The following is an 11539-nucleotide window of genomic DNA, read 5'->3' as shown; positions in this document are numbered from 1 at the left end:
CATCTGAAGATGCTTAACTTGATTACATCGGCAAAATCCCTTTTGCCATGGAAGGTAACATATTTACAGGTTCTAGGGGTTAGGATATGGACATCTTTGGTGAGAGGGCATTATTCTGCCTACCACAGTGACACTCCAGCCTTCTCTTCTCCTCCCCTGGGGATTTTGGAAGCCACGTATTCCAGGTGATGTAGCTACAAGATGGAACAGGCCTGCTTAACCTACTTGGGCTTCTCATGAGCCCAAAATAAATCTTTATTGTTGTCTTAGGCTGTTCTTGCATTGCTATAAAGAAATTCCTGAGACTGGGTAATTTATAAAGAAAAGAGGTTTAATTGTCTCATGGTTCTGCAGTCTGTATAGGAAGCATGCTGCCAGCATCTGCTCAGCTTCTGGGGAGGACTCAGGGAGCTTTTACTTGTGGCAAGAAGGAAAGCAGGAGCAGTCACGTCACATGGCAAAAGCAGGAGCAAGAGAGAGAGTCAGTTGAGAATGGGGAGGTGCTACACACTTTTAAACAACTAGATCTCATGAGAACTCACTCACTCATCACCAAAGGGATGGCACTAAGCCATTCATGAGGGATCTGCCCGCATGATCCTAACACCGCCCACCAGGCCACACTTCCAACACTGGGGATTACATTTCACCATGAGATTTGGTGGGGACACAGATCCAAACCACATCAACTGTGTTAAGGCAGTAAGACTCTGGGCTCAATATGTTACTGCAGCAGGGCCGACCCTATCCAGGCGGCTTACAATCTTCCATGGGCTCTTCTTGGTGAATCCCAGGTCTTGACCATGGCTCAGAGAGGCCAACCCCACCCCTCTCCAAAGACTCTCGGCCCTTCTCTCTGAGTTAATAGCTGAATGGCATGATGAATTTGTAGTGGTTGAGTAGAAAGTTCTGAGAAACCTCTACCACTGACATACATGTGACCTTGACTGATGTCAGCCTTTGCCAGGTGACTTGCTTTGGCTAAAGGAGTGTTCACAGACATGACACAGGCAGAGGCCTTAAACATGCTGGAATGGTTTGAATTTCTTCTTGAGCTTTGGTGATCTACCATAAGAGCATCAAATGTCAGGTAGTCACTTCTCCTTTAGTGTGGGCCCCAGACAAACACCCATGGAGCAAACCAACCCATGGAGGAGGCCTGAACCCAACCCACAGCTTGGAGTCCAGCCCAGTTGACCTGCTGCCTGAAGCAGAACTGCCAAGCTGAGCCTAGATTAGATCAGCTGAACCACTTCAACCTGAACATGAACATAATTACAAGTGCTTGTTGTTGCATGCCACTGAGGTTTGGGTTGGTTTGTTATGCAGCATTATTGTGTTAACAGCTGACTATTACACTTAGCCCTGAGGAATTTGGATTTCTCAAGTCTCTGGCCACATTCCACGCCTGGATGCTAGGACTTGAGTGAGATAGTGAGCCCCATGTCCACTGTTCATTTGGGAAGAGCATGACTTCCATCTCTCTTGCCATTCCCCTCTCAGTGTCTGTCCCAGTGCTGAATGCCAGAAGGAGGGGCCCAGTTGCTGCTACTGAACAGATAAAGAATGCAGAGCCACGGACCGAGGTGGGGAAAATTGTTCTGTTTGTTTTAATTAAACTGACTGAAGAAGCCAAGACACAGATGGAAAGAGACTAAGAACAAGACTGGAAATAGTTTAGAAAAGAAATGAAAACCGGTCACGGAGATGTCAGTGCCTGATGGAGTGGCTGAGCAGGTGCCTTCACGTCAGCTCCAGAATCACTGTCAGGGCGAGCACCAAGGTGAGCCGGGCACCAGTGGGGCCAATGGAACCTGTGCCAGGAGGCAGGGAAAGGGTCAGGGCCTGCAAACCCAACCCCGTTCCAGAACAGCAGAGCCTTCAGGTGCCCAGCAAAGACACCGGATTTCAGCATCAGGACAAACTGAATTCGAAGCCCAGCTCTGCCACCTGGCCACCTAACTGTCCATGATCTCCTCCCCTACCCCTAGGCTTGCTGGGCTGCAGTCAGATTTTCTAGAGGCCATGAGGGTGGTGCAGTGAGGACCAAGAATGGGAACCTCCATTGTGAACTGTGAGATTGGCTCCATGTAGGAAGGGGGTGTGGCAGGTCTGGGAGCAGCGTCTGGGCCCCTTGGGGTGGTGCTCAGGCTGGAGCAGGTTGGGGGAATCCCAGGGAGGACAGTATAAAGGGCCCTGAGACATCCACTGATGCTCCCAACCGCCCTATGGAGTGGTCCGGAGTCTCAGAATGCAGCCCCACGGTTGAGGCTGGACACACCCTTCTGAGGTCAGGGCAGCCGAGCTCTGAGCTAAGAAAGCTAGAGATGCCATGGACTGTGAGACCGAGCTCTGAGTTAAGAGGGCCAGAGATGCCATGGATGGTGAGATGGGGCAGAGTTGGCCCCGGAAATCTCAGCTGGCTGCTTTGGCAGGCTGAGTCCCTTTTTATTGCCTCAGTCCCCACCTCTGCCCACTTTGGACCCTGACTCTGCCCTACCTTGGGCAATGACCTGCCTGAGGTGTCAGGGAGTGGCAAGGGTATGCATATGGGAACTTTGGGGGACCAGAGCTTTCTGGCGCCTCAAAAGCCACTCCCTTTTAAGCAAAAAATCCTGAGGGTGGAGACTTACCATTGGAGTCCTCCGTTCCTCTTGGGATATTTGGGTTTTCTGTTGGAAAGAAACAGAAAGAGAACCAAAGGGTGGATGGCATTCAGAGCTCAGGGAAGGAATGGCCCTTTACCCAGCACCTGCTGTGTGGTATCACATGCACTGTCTCAGTGCAGCCACACAACCTTCAGGGGAGCTGGATAGTATAAGCCCCATTTTGCAGATGGAGAAAGTGAGAGAGGTTAAGCAGTTTGCCTAAGGTTCTTTCTGAGTCTGAAGCTGATTTATAGTTGTAACCACTGAGCGACCCTGCCTCCCAGTAGGGCACCCTCTCAGGGCAAATTTAGCGGATTTAGGCCCAAAATTTTGGGCCCCTGCTGCTTCCTCCTCCTGGGGATACCTCCCAGCAAGGACACGCCCCTGTGGTTGTTCTCCCAGTCCCCAGTTGAGCGTGCCATACCAAACACGATGAGCCGGGTGTGCGTGTCGGTGGAGCCCAGTGGGTTCTGGGCAGTGCAGCGATACATGGAGCCATTGAGCTCGGCGGGAACCCGCTCCAGCACCAGCTCCTTCCCGTCGAACTCAGCGCTGCCGTCCAGGAGGCGGCTTCCAACCCGTGTCCACGTGAACATGGGCTCCGGGAAGACTTCGTTCTGTTGGCCAGATCAGGGGAGAGTTGGGTCACAGAAGGGCCCATTCTGCCAGAGCAGCAAGGGGTCAGGGGCATGCCTGGCCAGGGCTGGCACAGCATTCTCATCCGACGTGTTAGGAGTGGCTGCCCTGAACTCCAGGAGGAGAAGGAGTCTGGGACTTAAGAGAATGTCTTGTTGAAGAGTTAGGTTTACTCTGAGTTCTAGAAGGTGTGAAACATGCATGCACCTCTTTGCCATTCCTCATGGGAGCCAATTCTCCCAGTTACACATTGGGAAACTGAAACCCACTGGATGTGGCTGGGGATCGAGGGAAGGGTGTTAGAGAGGACCGCCAGGAATGCTGGTGCTGGGTTGGTGCCTCTATCACCTCCCACCACCCTCCCAGATGCTCAGAGAGAGGCTGACCTGAAACCCATGGACCAGAATCCTCACTGTGTCCCCTACCCGGGCTCTGCTGGGCGTCATCACAATTTTGGGTCCTCTGGGGGCAACTGTAGGGAGAGAAAGGCCAGGTCAGAGAGAGTAAGGAAAGGAGGGACAGGGTACATGGAAGAGAAAGTTCCAGTCTAGCAATCAACATCCTTGGGATCAGCTGCTTCTGTTAGAAGCTCAGTGTGCTCATTCATTCATTCAGACATATTCCCTAAGCCCATGCAATGAATCAGATGCTCTCTAGGACCTGGGGAGTCAAGGGTGTATAAAGGACAGGATTCCTGCCTTTGGGGGGTTCACACATCAGTGGGGAAGAAAGACAAACAGACAAGTACAAGCCAGTGCCATGAGGGACAAGATCAGAGAGGCCCAGTGGACAGTGGGGTCAGGGAGGGAAACTTACCTGGGGCACGTGCTACTAGGCTGCTGATGGGGAGCAGCCTGCGCCAGCAGCCAGACTTGAGGTACCCCCAACTCCCACCCACGCTACGCCCTTGCGAGGTGGTTTCTGGTGTCATCAGCCCCATTGTCCAGTTGAGTTAACTGGGCCTCAGAGAGTCATGAAGTGATTTTCCAAAGGTCACACCTTGAGGAGAGCCAAGATCAAGGTGAGGGTCTCCTACTCCTGCGTCAGTGCTCTTTCTAACAGGTTAATCTTCCCAGTGGGATTTTTCTAGAACCTCTGGGTAGGGGTGGACACGGTGTGGGAAGAAAGACCACCTCCTTCTTTGTGCCCAGCCTCCCTGCCTCTCTTCCTCACTTTCTTGTATCACCTCTTATTCAGTCCCTTTATATCTCTGAGCTTGAAAGCCAAGATGCCCAAGGGCATGGCTATCCTCTGAACAACGCCTGAGAATATCAGGGATGGAGGAGCCACTCGGGATCATTGGGTTTGTTCCCTTTGTTCCAGCTGAGAAACAGAGCTCCATGGATAATGTAGAGGTTTATCCAAGGTCACTCACAGAGCCAGTTACCCATGTTTCCTGACATTCTCGCCAGCACTCTTTTCCCCAGATTCATTCACTCACTCACTCACTCACTCACTCACTCACTCAACAGTAATTATGGAGCCAGCCATTTGGAGCAGAGCTGAGGATATGGTGGTGAACAAGACCCAGTGCCTGCTGACATGGAGCTCCCACTTCAGTAGGGGTGAGAGTTCATAAGCAAACAAACACATACGCAAAACAGGATGAGAGTGACAGTGCTCCATGCACATCACTAGACCAAGGGAAGGGGGCTCAGAGTTGGTGGGTGACATCCTCAGATAGTGGTCAGGGTGCCTCTTCCAAGGAGGTGACATTTAAGCCGAGCTGTGAAGCTCATGAGGCATATTCAGGCACGGGGAACAGCCAGGGCATGGGACAGAGGCAGGTCAGGGAGGGAAGGGGGTTGGGAGACAGAACCCATTGAGTTTCCAGGGCTGGAGGAAGGGGTGAGGGTTTTGTCTGGTACTCTATGCTTTGTGCTACTCTGTGTAAACATCTTCTAAGGGTGGAAAAGTTTTGTCCTGAGGCCCTGGGGCTGCCCTGGGATTACCCCCACCTTTCCTTGCTGGTCCCCAGACCTCTCTTTCTGACTCAAAGCTCTTAGAATGGAAATCAGAGCAGTTGGCAGATGTGGGTGGTCTCCCAGGCACTGCCAATTTCATTCTCCGAGAATGAAACCAAAGGACTATTAATTAAACCATGAGCAAGACATCTGAAATGCCACATGGGTCTAGGGAAGCATGCGTGGGAAGATCAGGGCTTGCACCAAGGGGAGGGAATAGCTGGGTAGGGAAGGGCTGGTTCTACAGCTGCATCTGCCAGCCGGTCGTGTGGAAGGGCCACTGGCCTGGGATACCTGAGAGCTGAGTTCTAATCTGTTCTTTGCACCCTTGGATGAGTGGCTCCCCTTCGCATTCCCAAGTGCAACATGGGAACAATGATACCCCTTGCCTAACACGCGGGGCCATTAGGAACATCAGGCAGTGGCAGCTTTGATGGCTAACATTTGTTTAGCGCGTCCTGAGAGCCAGGACCTACATGAAGTGCCATATGCATAATCTCATTTAGCCTTCCAGCCTTTGAGATTGTCGCCACAAGGAAATGAGGGCTCAGGGAGCCCAAGTAAGTTTCTGGGTTTTAAAATGAACTCTCAAGTGCTGTAGACATCGATTTGCAGATGGGAAACCAGGCCTAGGGCAGTCTGGCCCTGAGTAATCTTGGTGGCTCTTTACGTTCTTCAAGTGCTGCTGGGGTGGCATTGTTGGCTGCAGCCAGGAGAGGGCGCTGAAAGGCATCCTGGTCCTGGAGTAGGCTGGAGCCCTGGAGGGCAGGGGCAGGCACCTTTCCCTTCTAGGTTAGATTCCTCACTGCCCTGCTTTCTAAAGGGCTTGCCTTACTCCTTCGGGCCTGGACACGGGCCTGCTGGTTCTAAGGGAAGAAGGAACCAGCCTTTCTCAGGTGTCGAACATGCGCTAGACTCCATTTTAGGCATTTTAGGATGGTCACACCATTCTGGTACTTACGAGGCAGGTTATCACGAAATCCATTGTGCAGGTCATAGAACTAGCCCTCCAAGGGGGCAGTGGCTTGTCCAAGGTCCCACTACAGGAAGTACCAGTAACAAGACGTGATGGCACATAGGGCTTCAGAGGGAGGCTCAGAGCCCAGGGGCGGAGGTGGGGCAGAGATGGGTGCCTTCTTCCACCCAGGGCACCCCGGCTCCTGGGCTCCTGTGTGCATCTGATCCTGAGGGGCACAGAGGGTGGGCAGAAGAGGGGTCTGGTCCTCCCTTGTTGCTTTCAAGCTCTATCCTGGCGGCTGCCACTAGACAAGTGCATTTGCAGCAGATGGTCCCTGACTCCCTCCTTCACTGCTGTGTTGAGATGTTGCTTCCGGAAGCTAAGCCAGCTGCTCTCAGCCTCCTCACTCCTTCCACCCTCAGGCTCCTGACACTCAGAGCCTGGCCCATTAGCAGCTCCAGACAATTAAAACCTGGCCCCACTTGCCTGCTTCTAGACCACAATGGCTGAGAGTGCCCAAAAGGAATGCTCTTAGTCTCCGGACTTTGCTGCCTCTCAAGCCCTGGACATAGAGAAAGAGCAGGAGTCCAGAGACCCAGGATTGACACCTAGCCCTCTACTTTCTGGCTGCATGACTTGGATGAGCCATTTCAACTTGTTGGGCCTCAGTTTTCTAACTTGTAAATGGGGAGAATAGGCTACCACCCTGCTTGAGGAAATACTCTGAAAATGACAATGGAGGAGGGACATCAGACTGCAATGTGAAATGTAAAGTGATGTCTATCTGTTCAGGGAATGAAAAAGATCCTGGACATATAAGTTGCCTTCCTTACCTCTCCTGAGCATCCTGATGCAAGGATAGTACTGTGGAATCTCAAGGAAAAGCTCCTGTAGGTTTCCCCCAGGAATTCTGGATGCTTTCTAAGAAAATCAGTCACCCATTCACCCACTCATCCATCCATCCATCCATCCATCCATCCATCCATCCATCCATCCATCCATCCAAATATCCATCCATCCAAACATCCACCTATTCATCCATCCCTCCAAACATCTATCTAAACATCCATTCATCCATCCATCCAAACATTCATCCATCTAAACTACTCATCCATCCATCCATCCATCCATCCATCCATCCATCCATCCATCCATCCGTCAATCCATCCACCCATCCAAACATCCATCCATCCATCCAACCATCCATTCATCCATCCGAACATCCATTCATCCATCCGAACATCCATCCAAATATCCATCCATCCATCCGAACATCCATCCAAATATCCATCCATCCATCCATCCATCCATCCATCCTTCCATCCATCCAAGCATTCATTTTATTCATTCATCTATTCAAACATCCACCAATGCCTACCCATAAACCTACCAATTTGCTTACCCATCCATTTATTCATTTGCTCTATCCATCTAATTATTGTATACCTAATTTGTGGTGGTCGCTATCCAGGGTCACTGTTGGAGATACTATGATGAATAATAACAGTAGCTTATGTTTCCTGAATATTTGCTCCGCCTGTTACTATAAGCACTTTGTATGCACTGCCTTACTTAATCTTCTCAACAACCTAGAAAAGCATTAATTAATTAATTATTAAACAGTTGTTTATTAAGAACTATGTTGGGGTTGTTCTGAGCCCTGTACTCTGTGAATTAGGCAGATAAAGACCCTGCCCATGTGCCATTTAAATTCTAGTGGGTGATGAGAATGCCCAGAGTTTGACTGGGGTGGTGGTTACACCAGCATTCACATTTATTCAAATTTGTCACATTGTGCACTGAAGGACCTGCATTTCCCAATAGATAAATTTTATCACAGTTAAAAAATATATGAAGAATGAATTTTTCAAGCCAGTTCACCTGACTGCCATTACATCTAAAACCAAATCTCATTTCCTACCTTGTGGGTGATTCAGACAGTAAGCAAATATAGAATATACTTGCAGGTGGAAATTAGTTATGTAAGAAAACAAAGCAAGAGAAGGGGTAGAAGGAACCAGGAGGGAGAGGCTGCTTTAGATAGAGTGTTCAAGGAAGGACCCTCTGAGTAGAGGACTCGAGCAGAGGCCTCCTTCCAGTCAATTTCCATTCTTCATAGGCCAACATGGTTCCATTTCTATCAATGGATATTTATTTTTTGTTCTAGAATTTCATATAAATGGACTCACACAGTGAGTACTCTGTCATCTGGCTTCTTTTGATCAACATTTTTTTTTTGTTTTTTAAAGCGGAGTCTTACTCTATCGCCTAGGCTGGAGTGCAGTGGTGCAATCTCGGCTCACTGCAACCTCCACCTCCCAGGTTCAAGGGATTCTCCTGCCTCAGCCTCCCAAGTAGTTGGGCCTACAGGCGTAAGCTACCATACCAAGCTAATTTTTGTATTTTCAGTAGAGCCGAGGGTTCACCATGTTGGCCAGGCTGGTCTCAAACTCCTGGCCTCAAGTGATCCACCTGCCTTGGCCTCCAAAAGTTCTGAGATTGCAAGTGTGAGCCACCGTGCCCAGCCTGATCAACATGTTTTTGAGCTCCATCCATGCTAATGCAGGTATCATGAGTTTATTCATTTGTATTGATAAAAAGTATTTTGTTATATGAATATACTACAAATTTGTTTATTCATTTTTCTAATTATGGACATTTAGATTATTTACAGTTCTGTTGTTGTTGCTGTTGTCATGAATAAAGCTGCTGTGGACATATGTTTTCATTTCTCTTGGGTAAATACCTAGGAGTGAAATTGTTGGGTCATAAGAGCAGAAATATTTTTATCTTTGTAAGAAACTGCCAGTTTTTCAAAGTAGTAGTACCATTTTATTCTCCAGCCAGCAAAGCATGAGAATTCTGATTGTTCTACATTCTTGTCAACATCTGGTATTGTCAGTTTTTAAAATTTTAGCCAGTCTAATAGATGTGAAATGCTGTCTCATTGAGGTTGGAATATTCATTTCTGTAATAACTAATAATGTAATGTACGTTTCTACATGTTTATTAGCCATCTGTATATTTTCTTTTTTAAAAAATTGGGTAGTCTTACATTATTGATTTGTCATAGTTCTTTATATATTCTGGTTACAAATGCTTTGTCAGATATATGTATTGAGAGTATTTTCTCTCATTCTATAGTTTGCGTTTCATTTTTCTCAAGGATATCTTTATAAGAGCAGAAGACTTAATTTTTGATTAAGTCCAATTTACCGAATTTCAATTTATCATTTAGTTTTTATTTAGTTTTTATTCTGTGACCACTTTAAGAAACCTTTGCTACACCAATTTCACAAAGTCTATGTTTTGTTCTAGAGGCTTCACAATGCTGACTTTTACGTTTAAATCCATGATTCATTTCAAATGAATTTTTGTGTGCGTGCGAGGTAGGGGTCCAGGTTCAATTTTTCCTTATGCCTATTCATTTGTTTCAGGGTCATTTGTTAAGAGAACTTCTCTTTCCTGATTGAACGGCCTTGGGGGTCTTTGGCAAAAATCAATGAACTCTGTGTATGTGGGTCTATTTCTGGACTCTATCCTGTTTTATCAATCTATTTGTCTACCACAGGAAGGTTGTGGGTGGGTGTCATGATCTGATTTATATTCTAAGTAGATCAATCCGGGTGGGAAATAGGATAGGGCGAAAGTAGAAGCAGAACGACCAGTTTGAAGGCTACTCTAATAACCCAGGCTTGAACTGATGGTGCTTGGGTTGGGTATTCGGAGAGGAGACCGTGAGGAGTGGCAGATTTGGGATATATTCTGAAGTCGAGCTGCCAGGGCTTAATGACGGTTTGCATGTGGGATAGGAGGAAAGAGTGGAAAATGTGGGGAACTGCAAGGCTTCTGGTTTGATCAATGGGAAGGACATGGTTGCCATTTAGTGAGATGGGTGCCAGGACGCTCAGGCATCTGTGGTCCAGATCACAAGAAAGGTACAAATCTGGTGAGACAAGAACTCAGAAGAGGCACGAACAGCTCGAAGGGTTGGGGGAGGGTCAGAGAAGTCTTCCTGGAGGGGTGGCATTTCAGCTGGGGAGGGCATCCGTGCAAGGGAAGAGGAGGAGCGAAGGCTCATTGCAGGGAGACACGCCCCACCCTCGTTGGCCTGGTCTTCAAAATCCTTGTTGAATGATTGGATTTTGTGCTCTGAGGTCACCTAATCCATCCCACTGTCTCACCCAGAGTGCAGGGTGCCCTGATGGTGCAAGGTGCATACACTCACGACCCTTGGGCTCATGGAACACTCCACTGGTCACACCCCCTGGCTCAGTGACGCCTCACCACAGCCCTGACAGGTGGGCTGTAGAGCACAGTGGCTAAGAACATGGGCTCTGGGGCCAGACAGCCTTGGCTGGCTGACCTAAGAAAGGTTACTCTAAACCTGAGTCCCTCACCTCTCAGATGGGAATAATATGATAGCAACTGTCAGCGGCCTCACAGGTTCACTGCAGATTTAAAGGAGACCTGGTGAGGAAAGCATCTTGCAGTGAGCCTGGCTCTGAGTAGGTGCTCAAAACATTTGTGCAGTTACTATTCTCCCCCTTCATCAGGTCAGAAAACTGAGACTCAGAGACGTTAAGAAGTCTGAGTTCTCACTCAGCAGTCGAGGGAGGCTAGGAAGTCAGCCCAGGTGTCTCTTTACTCACCCACCCAATTAGGGCCCTTCATCTTGGTAGCCCTGCTGTGTCCCCATGCCCCAAATCCCTCAGTGTGTGCAGACCTGCCTGTCCAGGCCCACTGCTTATAAGTGGGCCCTTCTTTCCTTTGCTCTGATGATGGGGAGTGGGGGTGCCCACAGAGGCAGCTCCAGTTAAGGGAGGGCCTTGGATCCAGGACAGAGCAGGCAAGTGCTTTAATGTGGTTTGAGGTGCTGTTGATGGGGGTCACACAGGCCAGCAGAGGCACACCCCCTCCCATCACTAGGAGATGTCAGCTACAAGCTCACTTTTCACCACCTGCCTTGAAGTCTGTATCTGGCCTTTCGTCTTTCTCATCCTTATTCTTGGTGGGGTGGGGCAAGGGTGCCACCCTGCTGGAAGCCAGAGCTTCCACAAGAGGGGCAGGAGGGGGCTTTCATAAATGAAGCAACCAGGTGAAGGGTGGAGGCTGCTCTGCCAGGGGAGGAAGAGGCCATGGAAGGATGGAGGGTCCAGAGAGAGGAGTGAAGGGCTGGCAAGGTGGGAGGACCAAGAGAGGGGTAGGAGCAGGATCTGGGTTGAGAAGATCCCAGCACCTAGTACAGGGCCTGGCCTTAAGTGATGCTTGTAATATCTTTTTTTTTTCCTTTTTTTGAGATGAATTCTCACTCTGTCACCTAGGCTGGAGTG

The 11539-nt window shown here is 49.1% G+C and overlaps 1 protein-coding gene across 3 annotated transcripts in view; it reads right to left on the bottom strand.

Annotated features, from left to right (window-relative positions):
• Window positions 1-1568: 1568 nt before the first annotated feature.
• Window positions 1569-11539, bottom strand: part of IGSF21 (immunoglobin superfamily member 21) — a 275822-nt gene continuing 265851 nt past the window's right edge. For all 3 annotated transcript variants that reach the window (XM_032759092.2, XM_058443781.1, XM_032759093.2), the window contains 4 exons: window positions 3671-3756; window positions 3073-3265; window positions 2634-2672; window positions 1569-1814 (listed from right to left, as the gene is read on the bottom strand). In XM_032759092.2, coding sequence (XP_032614983.1) covers window positions 1744-1814; window positions 2634-2672; window positions 3073-3265; window positions 3671-3756 — 389 coding nt within the window. In that variant the 3' untranslated portion in view covers window positions 1569-1743. The remainder of the gene's footprint in view (window positions 1815-2633; window positions 2673-3072; window positions 3266-3670; window positions 3757-11539) is intronic.

The sequence above is a fragment of the Hylobates moloch genome, unplaced genomic scaffold (genome assembly GCF_009828535.3).
Source record: "Hylobates moloch isolate HMO894 unplaced genomic scaffold, HMol_V3 SCAFFOLD_9, whole genome shotgun sequence".
NCBI classification, from domain to species: domain Eukaryota; kingdom Metazoa; phylum Chordata; class Mammalia; order Primates; family Hylobatidae; genus Hylobates; species Hylobates moloch.
This window is presented reverse-complemented; position numbering and strand designations above follow the sequence as displayed.